At 35.3% G+C, this 12,450-nt stretch overlaps 1 protein-coding gene across 4 annotated transcripts in view; it reads right to left on the bottom strand.

Moving 5' to 3' along the window:
- The window catches only part of ptprk (protein tyrosine phosphatase receptor type K), a 229,760-nt gene that overhangs the window by 67,565 nt on the left and 149,745 nt on the right, over window positions 1–12,450 (bottom strand). For all 4 annotated transcript variants that reach the window (XM_084315223.1, XM_084315225.1, XM_084315224.1 and 1 more), the window contains exons 10-13: window positions 9,758–9,940; window positions 7,179–7,298; window positions 1,663–1,772; window positions 304–505 (exon numbers count right to left, since the gene is read on the bottom strand). In XM_084315223.1, the coding sequence (XP_084171349.1) occupies window positions 304–505; window positions 1,663–1,772; window positions 7,179–7,298; window positions 9,758–9,940 (615 nt within the window). The remainder of the gene's footprint in view (window positions 1–303; window positions 506–1,662; window positions 1,773–7,178; window positions 7,299–9,757; window positions 9,941–12,450) is intronic.

The following is a 12,450-nucleotide window of genomic DNA, read 5'->3' as shown; positions in this document are numbered from 1 at the left end:
GGCCCCCAATTGCCGGGAATGTGTTAATAATAACATATCAAAATGTATCATATTTACCTGAGATAATAATAACATGATTAAACATCTCATATTCATCTGAAATATTAATAACATGATCAAACTTACCATATATACCTGAGATATTAATAATACCATATTACAACTTCTCATATTTAACTGAGATATTAATGATAACGTTAAAACTTCTCATATTCACCTGAGATATAATAATAACATTCAAACTTCTCATATTCACCTGAGATAATTATAATAAATAATAACATTCAAACTTCTCATATTCACCTGAGATATTAGTTGAAACATTGAGTGTGATTGCAGGTCCAAAACCCTTGGAGGTGGATGCACGTATTGAGAGCTGATATGTCACGCCCGGGTGGAGTTGGGAGAAGAGGTGGTGGGTGGCATTAGAGGGCAGAGACACTGTCAGCCCTGGCCGCTGGAGAGGCACTGATGGGTCAAAGGAACGCACCCCACTGTAGCTAATCTGGAGAGGGCGACAGACAGAAGCATTTAAAGGGACATCCATCAAAATAAAGTTTTGATTTTAAACTGAACTTTTGCAGAAGCAGCCATTTAGGATTTAATTTCTGTTGTTTTATGAGTGATGACATTATCAAAGTGAATTTGATTTGTTCCCATTAGGGTTTGTCATGTTCTGCCCTTCTATGTTTAATTTCTAGATGTTTCATAGAGTTACAGACATGATTGTTTCTGTCAAATAAAGCTGTATTCTGTTTCCTCATCTTGTATAATAACTATGTAGGGTTCTGTATATAGAATAGAATATAACAGAATAGAATAGAATATACCTCATATTGTATAATAGCAATGTTGGGTTGTGTATATAGAATAAAACAGACCTCATATTGTATAATAACTATGTAGGATTATGTATATAGAATAGAATAGAATATAATATACCTCATATTGTATAATAACTATGTTAGGTTATGTATATAGAATAGAACAGACCTCATATTGTATAATAACTATGTTAGGTTATGTATATAGAATAGAACAGACCTCATATTGTATAATAACTATGTTAGGTTGTGTATATAGAATAGAACAGACCTCATATTGTATAATAACTATGTTAGGTTATGTACCGGTATATAGAATAGAACAGACCTCATATTGTATAATAACTATGTTATGTTATGTATATAGAATATAACAGACCTCATATTGTATAATAACTATGTTATGTTATGTATATAGAATATAACATACCTCATATTGTATAATAACTATGTTAGGTTGTGTATATAGAATATAACATACCTCATATTGTATAATAACTATGTTAGGTTGTGTATATAGAATAGAACAGACCTCATATTGTATAATAACTATGTTAGGTTGTGTATATAGAATAGAACAGACCTCATATTGTATAATAACTATGTTATGTTATGTATATAGAATATAACAGACCTCATATTGTATAATAACTATGTTAGGTTGTGCATATAGAATATAACATACCTCATATTGTATAATAACTATGTTAGGTTGTGTAGATAGAATAGAACAGACCTCATATTGTATAATAACTATGTTAGGTTATGTATATAGAATAGAACAGACCTCATATTGTATAATAACTATGTTAGGTTATGTATACAGAATAGAACAGACCTCATATTGTATAATAACTCCGTTGGGTTCGGTGGGTTCTTTCCAGTAAAGTATGATTCTGTCTTCAGACGGAGCAGCTCGCATCGACTGGCTGGGGACAGGGCCTGGCACTACACACACACACATGCGCGCGTGCACACACACACACACACACACACACACACACACACACACACACACACACACACACACACACACACACACACACACACACACATAATTAACTACCTATTCATAAATAGGTATCTATATATCTATAAATTACCATCTTCATCTGTGTGTTTATATATATATAAGCTACCATCTTCATCAATATGTGTTTATATATCTATAAGCTACCATCTTCATCAATATGTTTATATTTCTATAAGCTACCATCTTCATCAATATGTTTATATTTCTATAAGCTACCATCTTCATCAATATGCGTTTATATATCTATAAGCTACCATATTCATCAATATGTGTTGTTTATATATCTATAAGCTACCATCTTCATCAATATGTGTTTATATTTCTATAAGCTACCATCTTCATCAATATGTGTTTATATATCTATAAGCTACCATCTTCATCAATATGTGTTTATATATCTATAAGCTACCATCTTCATCAATATGTGTTTATATTTCTATAAGCTACCATCTTCATCAATATGTGTTTATATTTCTATAAGCTACCATCTCCATCAATATGTGTTTATATATCTATAAGCTACCATCTTCATCAATATGTGTTTATATATATATAAGCTACCATCTTCATCAATATGAGTTTATATATCTATAAGCTACCATCTTCATCAATATGTGTTTATAATATATCTATAAGCTACCATCTTCATCAATATGTGTTTATATATCTATAAGCTACCATCTTCATCAATATGTGTTTATATATCTATAAGCTACCATCTTCATCAATGTGTTTATATTTCTATAAGCTACCATCTTCATCAATATGTGTTGTTTATATATCTATAAGCTACCATCTTCATCAATATGTGTTGTTTATATTTCTATAAGCTACCATCTTCATCAATATGTGTTTATATATCTATAAGCTACCATCTTCATCAATATGTGTTTATATTTCTATAAGCTACCATCTTCACCAATATATGTTTATATATCTATAAGCTACCATCTTCATCAATATGTGTATATTTCTATAAGCTACCATCTTCATCAATATGTGTTTATATTTCTATAAGCTACCATCTTCATCAATATGTGTATATTTCTATAAGCTACCATCTTCACCAATATGTGTTTATATATCTATAAGCTACCATCTTCATCAATATGTGTATATATCTATAAGCTACCATCTTCATCAGTTTGTGTTTATATATCTATAAATTACCATCTTCATCAATATGTGTTTATATTTCTATAAGCTACCATCTTCATCAATATGTGTTTATATATCTATAAGCTACCATCTTCATCAATATGTGTTTATATATCTATAAGCTACCATCTTCATCAATATGTTTATATATCTATAAGCTACCATCTTCATCAATATGTGTTTATATATCTATAAGCTACCATCTTCATCAATATGTGTTTATATATCTATAAGCTACCATCTTCATCAATGTGTGTTTATATTTCTATAAGCTACCATCTTCATCAATATGTGTTGTTTATATATCTATAAGCTACCATCTTCATCAATATGTGTTGTTCATATTTCTATAAGCTACCATCTTCATCAATATGTGTTTATATTTCTATAAGCTACCATCTTCACCAATATATGTTTATATATCTATAAGCTACCATCCTCATCAATATGTGTATATTTCTATAAGCTACCATCTTCATCAATATGTGTTTATATTTCTATAAGCTACCATCTTCATCAATATGTGTATATTTCTATAAGCTACCATCTTCTTCAATATGTGTTGTTCATATTTCTATAAGCTACCATCTTCATCAATATGTGTTTATATTTCTATAAGCTACCATCTTCACCAATATATGTTTATATATCTATAAGCTACCATCCTCATCAATATGTGTATATTTCTATAAGCTACCATCTTCATCAATATGTGTTTATATTTCTATAAGCTACCATCTTCATCAATATGTGTATATTTCTATAAGCTACCATCTTCTTCAATATGTGTTTATATATCTATAAGCTACCATCTTCATCAATATGTGTATATTTCTATAAGCTACCATCTTCACCAATGTGTTTATATATCTATAAGCTACCATCTTCATCAATATGTGTTTATATTTCTATAAGCTACCATCTTCATCAATATGCGTTTATATTTCTATAAGCTACCATCTTCATCAATATGTGTTTATATATCTATAAGCTACCATCTTCATCAATATGTGTTTATATATCTATAAGCTACCATCTTCATCAATATGTGTTTATATATCTATAAGCTACCATCTTCATCAATATGTGTTTATATATCTATAAGCTACCATCTTCATCAATATGTGTTTATATATCTATAAGCTACCATCTTCATCAATATGTGTTTATATATCTATAAGCTACCATCTTCATCAATGTGTGTTTATATTTCTATAAGCTACCATCTTCATCAATATGTGTTGTTTATATATCTATAAGCTACCATCTTCATCAATATGTGTTGTTTATATTTCTATAAGCTACCATCTTCATCAATATGTGTTTATATATCTATAAGCTACCATCTTCATCAATATGTGTTTATATTTCTATAAGCTACCATCTTCACCAATATATGTTTATATATCTATAAGCTACCATCTTCATCAATATGTGTATATTTCTATAAGCTACCATCTTCATCAATATGTGTTTATATTTCTATAAGCTACCATCTTCATCAATATGTGTATATTTCTATAAGCTACCATCTTCTTCAATATGTATTTATATCTATAAGCTACCATCTTCATCAATATGTGTATATTTCTATAAGCTACCATCTTCACCAATATGTGTTTATATATCTATAAGCTACCATCTTCATCAATATGTGTATATATCTATAAGCTACCATCTTCATCAGTTTGTGTTTATATATCTATAAATTACCATCTTCATCAATATGTGTTTATATTTCTATAAGCTACCATCTTCATCAATATGTGTTTATATATCTATAAGCTACCATCTTCATCAATATGTGTTTATATATCTATAAGCTACCATCTTCATCAATATGTGTTTATATATCTATAAGCTACCATCTTCATCAATGTGTGTTTATATTTCTATAAGCTACCATTTTCATCAATATGTGTTGTTTATATATCTATAAGCTACCATCTTCATCAATATGTGTTGTTCATATTTCTATAAGCTACCATCTTCATCAATATGTGTTTATATTTCTATAAGCTACCATCTTCACCAATATATGTTTATATATCTATAAGCTACCATCTTCATCAATATGTGTATATTTCTATAAGCTACCATCTTCATCAATATGTGTTTATATTTCTATAAGCTACCATCTTCATCAATATGTGTATATTTCTATAAGCTACCATCTTCTTCAATATGTGTTTATATATCTATAAGCTACCATCTTCATCAATATGTGTATATTTCTATAAGCTACCATCTTCATCAATGTGTTTATATATCTATAAGCTACCATCTTCATCAATGTGTATATATCTATAAGCTACCATCTTCATCAGTTTGTGTTTATATATCTATAAATTACCATCTTCATCAATATGTGTTTATATATCTATAAGCTACCATCTTCTTCAATATGTGTTTATATATCTATAAGCTACCATCTTTTTCAATATGTGTGTATATATCTATAAGCTACCATCTTCTTCAATATGTGTGTATCTATAAGCTACCATCTTCATCAATATGTGTTTATATATCTATAAGCTACCATCTTCATCAATATGTGTTTATATATCTATAAGCTACCATCTTCATCAATGTGTGTTTATATATCTATAAGCTACCATCTTCATCAATGTGTTTATATTTCTATAAGCTACCATCTTCATCAATATGTGTTTATATATCTATAAGCTACCATCTTCATCAATATGTGTTTATATATCTATAAGCTACCATCTTCATCAATGTGTGTTTATATTTCTATAAGCTACCATCTTCATCAATGTGTGTTTATATATCTATAAGCTACCATCTTCATCAATATGTGTGTATATATCTATAAGCTACCATCTTCATCAATATGTGTTTATATATCTATAAGCTACCATCTTCATCAATGTGTGTTTATATTTCTATAAGCTACCATCTTCATCAATATGTGTTGTTTATATATCTATAAGCTACCATCTTCATCAATATGTGTTGTTTATATTTCTATAAGCTACCATCTTCATCAATATGTGTTTATATATCTATAAGCTACCATCTTCATCAATATGTGTTTATATTTCTATAAGCTACCATCTTCACCAATATATGTTTATATATCTATAAGCTACCATCTTCATCAATATGTGTATATTTCTATAAGCTACCATCTTCATCAATATGTGTTTATATTTCTATAAGCTACCATCTTCATCAATATGTGTATATTTCTATAAGCTACCATCTTCTTCAATATGTGTTTATATTTCTATAAGCTACCATCTTCATCAATATGTGTATATTTCTATAAGCTACCATCTTCATCAATATGTGTATATTTCTATAAGCTACCATCTTCATCAATATGTGTATATTTCTATAAGCTACCATCTTCACCAATATGTGTTTATATATCTATAAGCTACCATCTTCATCAATATGTGTATATATCTATAAGCTACCATCTTCATCAGTTTGTGTTTATATATCTATAAATTACCATCTTCATCAATATGTGTTGTTTATATTTCTATAAGCTACCATCTTCATCAATATGTGTGTATATATCTATAAGCTACCATCTTCATCAATGTGTTTATATATCTATAAGCTACCATCTTCATCAATATGTGTATATATCTATAAGCTACCATCTTCATCAATATGTGTTGTTTATATTTCTATAAGCTACCATCTTCATCAATATGTGTGTATATATCTATAAGCTACCATCTTCATCAATGTGTTTATATATCTATAAGCTACCATCTTCATCAATATGTGTTGTTTATATTTCTATAAGCTACCATCTTCATCAATATGTGTGTATATATCTATAAGCTACCATCTTCATCAATGTGTTTATATATCTATAAGCTACCATCTTCATCAATATGTGTATATATCTATAAGCTACCATCTTCATCAATATGTGTTGTTTATATTTCTATAAGCTACCATCTTCATCAATATGTGTGTATATATCTATAAGCTACCATCTTCATCAATGTGTTTATATATCTATAAGCTACCATCTTCATCAATATGTGTATATATCTATAAGCTACCATCTTCATCAATATGTGTGTATATATCTATAAGCTACCATCTTCATCAATATGTGTGTATATATCTATAAGCTACCATCTTCATCAATATGTGTGTATATATCTATAAGCTACCATCTTCATCAGTTTGGATGATGGTTTCATCACTCTCCTTGCGTCCCTCAGGGTTGGTTAGAATCATCTTCAGGCTAACGTTGGTGTAGGGAGGCAAGTTTCCCACCAGGTGGCGAGGTGCTGGAATATAAAACAATATCAGAAAAAGTAAATTAGTAGAAGAATTCCATTGCTCGAGGAACAGCTTGGCCCCAGGTTATTTCCCGTCAACTGTTGTATTAATAAAACACTGCAACATGAAGTACACTTGGTCCCATTTAGAATGTTCATGTTGTCAAGTTAGAAAAGGTCTAGTAATTTTAAAGAAACTGACAGCGATCTGAAATGCAACTGAAATGTTCAGCATCTTTCCAGACCTATCCTACCCCTAACCCTATCTGCAGAATCTATGGATAGGAGGAAGGTCCAACCTACGCAAACTGAACCTGCAGAGCAAATCCATCCATCCAGTCACACTAGTGTTCGCTCTCTCTTCTATCAGGGAGGCAGAACAATACTACCAGAAGCACATTAAGCTATGTATGCAGGATCCGACACACAGAGCGCCTGGACCCTGACAACACAGGTCCATCTGTTGGCTGTATTAGAGAGTTATGTCAGAAATACTTTTGGAGTCTCCCCCCCTGGATCTACCCTGACATGTACATGAAGTGTAAGTGCCTTACATCTAGACTACTCTAATGTGTATGGATAAGAGGCAGTATTACTGCTGAGAAAATATTGGTTTGTTTGGAAGAGATACTATAGTATGGGTGTGCATATATATAATATATGTATATGTATATCATGTTTGATGTTATTGTTGTTAACACTTTGATCGCCATGGGTTCAATTCATAATTTACCATCCCTCGCCAGCTCTATTTGTCTATGGAGAAGTTCCCCTTCTTTGCAGGGCTATAACTTTTTAAATTCTATTGCTAAATTGCCATTATTATGGCCCATTCAATGTCCTATATGTATTGTTCAGGGTGTAGCAACGTTAAACTTTTTCATTCACATATTCATACTAAAATATGGTCTAAAGTATAAGTATGTTTTTACCGTTTTCTGCAGCTTTCTCCAGAACTTGATTTATAGCTCCAAATGCATTATATTGATGATGAAATACAGTTTGATAGCAATCGGCGCGAGATAAAAAATGTCAACTGGACGTGGTTCTAGAAGTTACTACGTGTCATCTGATGATGACCGGATGGGCGGGGGATCGTTTATAATATGTCCGTGGGCAGCATTAGATGATTCATCCAGAGTGGGTCATATGTTCATCATAGCAGTTTATATGGAACACGTTAGAATATAACGCTGAATCTTACCATGGCTTCCTCGCGCCGCTGGCAGATGAGCGTGGAACAGAATTTTTTCTATTATGGGATGGAGAAATGCCCGATCCATTTCCAGGTTGTATAATAGTATATACGTCCAAATCAGGGCGGCTAGGTGGTGTAGTGGGCAAGGCACTCGCCACCAATGTGGAGACGCTGGGTTCGCATGTTCGAATCCAGCTCTCCACATTGTTTTCAGTTTGGCTGGTCGTCCGTACTAATACAATTGGCAGTATTAGAGGGTGGGAAACTGATGGGTGGGGATCGGGCGTTGTGGACAGCGACTCCTACAGGTCGGTTGGTGCGCCTGCGCAGTAGAATCAGGAAGTGTCGGGGGCAGCATGAGCCTCCCACGCGTTACTCCTCGCCACTGAGAGATCGAGCTGCGCAGGTGAAAAGATGCGACTGCTGTTACCTCAAGTACCGGAGGGGACTTGTGCTATGTATGACTTAGTCCACATTGCAGCCGGCTTGTGGGAGGCAAGAAACAGCGTTCGTGACAGGGGAGGGTTGAATTGGATGATACGAAAATTGGGATGGGAGAAAATATAGAAAATGGGAGAAAAAGTGGATAAAAAAAAAGTATATACGTCCAAATCATGTTGTTTTTTCGAGTTATTTGCACCGATCGATGTTCACTGTGTCAAGACGGAGTCTCTCTAATGATAGCGAGTGCCCGGATCACATATGGATGAGCACTTCCGGTTCAAAGGCTCATTTCCGGTTGGCGATCTGCCGATAAAACACAGATTTTTGAAATATTGACATCAAAGACGAGTTACGGCGTCTTCGGCAGAATGAGCATGGCTAGGAATGACGTCTTAACTCGTCATCGGCGATCATAGTGTTAATAATAATAATAATAATAATAATAATAATAATAATAATAATAATAATAATGATATTTATTCATTATTATCACTGGTTTGATAAGAGGAATATAATGGAAACCGTGAAATACAGTAAACCGTGATATAAATCGCCTGCGGCTACATTGTGAACGTAAGTGAACAGATAGAAAATGTATGGAAGGTATTTGATTCTGTCCGAAAGAGACGCACATGCCCAAAGCATCATAGCAAAAGCCTGACAACGACATTGTTGATGTTTTTCTATTGATTAAAACCGGGACAATTTGGTAGTGAATGTTGAAACCCGGAACATGTTAATGTTTTACAGATATTTGTCGGGACCCCAGTCATAAAGCTTGAAACTGGGACAATCCGAGACAAACTACTACTACTACTACTCTTACCTTTGGGGTCCATTTCGATGCAGTCAGCCCTGCTGTGGTTGCTGGGGGTCAGGTAGTGGTAACAGATGGTGACGTTGAAGGTGTGACAGCGAGTGATGTTGTATCCCAGAGACTCCCAGTCCACAGCAATCAGACGGGAACGCGTCTCCGCGATCTTCAGACGCTTTGGAGTACGCATGGGTTCTGGAGAGAGAGAGAGAGAGAGAGAGAGAGACAGAGAGAGGGAGAGAGAAGGAGAGAGGGGGGATGCATTTCATCTTTCAAATGTTCTCCCAGACAGACACACAGCATGGGATTAGGAAAGATGTTGTGTGTAACTAGAAATAACTAGAAATGCTAAAACTAGGGATGTTCGATATTGGCTTTTTTACCGATATCCGATATAGTCCAACTCTTAATTTCCGATACCGATATCAACCGATACCGATATATGCAGGGTTTCCCCCCCGAAAAAAACGGAATAATTTTTTTTGCCTGATTTTCTGTGCTTTTTCCTCCCATCCCAATTTAGTCGCCATGCCAATTCCCCCCTCCCCTACCTGGTCATTGTGCGCATGTGCCCCCTACTGGTCGGTCAAGGGAGCCCTGAGGTCTACCACATGCTTCATCCGACACATGCGGAGACAGCCAGCAGCTCTCTTTTCACCTGACAGCGCGGACTCTCATTGGTGAAGTGTAACATGTGGGAGGTCACGCTGCCTTCGCCACTTCCTGTCTTTTGCTGTGCAGGCGCCCTGACCTGACCTGTAGGAGTCGCTGTCCACAACGCCAGATTACAACCCCATCGACTTTCCTCCCACTAACTCAGCCAAACGAGTTAGTATGACGGCTGGCCCAAGCCGGAGGCATTGCCGACACCCGGATTCGAGACCGGAGTCTCTCGCATTGGTGACGAGTGCAATCTCCGCTGTGCCACCCAGCCGCCCTACATTATGCATACTTTTGACAATAAATAAAATAAGAATGCGTTCTTACTTGCTTGCCTGGGTAAATAAAGGTTAAATGTCAAAAACTTATAAATAATAAATTAATATTTGAAAACCGATACCGATATTTTCCGATATTACATTTTAATGCCAATATCGGTAGGCCGATAATATCGGACATCCCTAGCTAAAACATCTGCTCTTTATCTCAAACACAGCAGATAAAGAGCCTACATGGAAGTCTAAGATGACCTTAAATGGTAACTCAACATCAGCAAGACCAAAGAGCTGGTGGTGGATTACCGGAAAGGCAAGAAACGCTCCACAACCGTGGGCATGGACTGCTGCCAGCAGCTGGAGAATTTGAGGACTATTAGCAATGTCTGACCACTAAGTGTGTCCACCAAAACCTGCACAGACTATAACTATGCAGCTGCAGCAAAATACCATATTTCTGTTACACCTACAGCCATACTAAGTAATGATGCATCTACAGTCATATTGATGTTACATCTACATGCATACTACTGTTACACTTACTGTCGTAATGCGGTTACAGCTACAGTCATATTGATGTTACATTGACAGTCATACTGTGGTTAGGGTTAGGTTTTGTTGTGGTCGATTTCAGGTTTGTTTTCCACTGTTGTCAGTATACGCTTAATAAAATGTCTGCACAAATTCTCCGTCCTGGCTTCTGATTGGAGGAGAATAAAGCTTTTGTGAAGCAGTAGACTCCTCCCACAAACAGCTCATCTCACTGACACTTAACATCCAGACAACGACACCTACAAATCTGTAGTCGTGTGTGTGTGCGTGTGTGTGTGTGTGTGTGTGTGTGACGTGTGTGTGTGTGTGTGTGTGTGTGTGTGTGTGTGTGTGTGTGTGTGTGTGTGTGTGTGTGTGTGTGTTCATAGCTGTTGGACCCAATATCCACCTCCTTTCTTCACTGCCCTGGGCACTAATTACATTAACAGGCTCATTTAACTGGATCAATACACACACAATACACACAGTTTTCTAATGTAAAAGGGTAAAAACAACATTTCAGAGGAAGATTCCATTTTCTGTTAGATCATTATTTAAATGAGATCCTCTCCTCTTCTCTCTCCTCTCCATCCATCCACTCCTCCCTCCTCTCCATCCCTTCTCTCATCTCCTCCCTCCTCCTCTCCATCCATCCTCTCATCTCCTCCCTCCTCTTCATCCCTCCCCTCCATCACTCCTCTCCATCCCTCCTCTCATCTCCTCCCTCCTCTCCATCCAACCCTCCTCTCCTCCCCTCCCTCCTCTCCATTCCTCCTCTCCTCCCTCCTCTCCTCTCCTCCCTCTTGAAGGAGACACAAGGACGAGAACTTGCTTCCTCTGACAACCCATTATCTATCTGTCCGTCACACACACACACACACACACACACACACACACACACACACACACACACACACACACACACACACACACACACACACACACACACACACACACACACACACACACACACACACACACACACACACACACACACACACACACACACACACACACACACACACACACACACACACACACACACACACACACACACACACACACACACACACACACACACACACACTAGGGCCATCTCAGGTTGTGACAGAATTGTGATTAAATCTGTGCAGGTCAGTATGTGTGTGAATGTCTACAACATGCTCATAACAACACAGGTTCAAGGGCAAACACACACACACACGCATGTGCACATGTGCTCATGCACACACACACACA

Source organism: Notolepis coatsorum, assembly GCF_963971535.1.
Source record: "Notolepis coatsorum genome assembly, chromosome: 5".
Taxonomy (NCBI): Eukaryota; Metazoa; Chordata; class Actinopteri; order Aulopiformes; family Paralepididae; genus Notolepis; species Notolepis coatsorum.
Note: the sequence above shows the minus strand (reverse complement) of the source record. Positions and strands in the feature narration are given on the sequence as shown.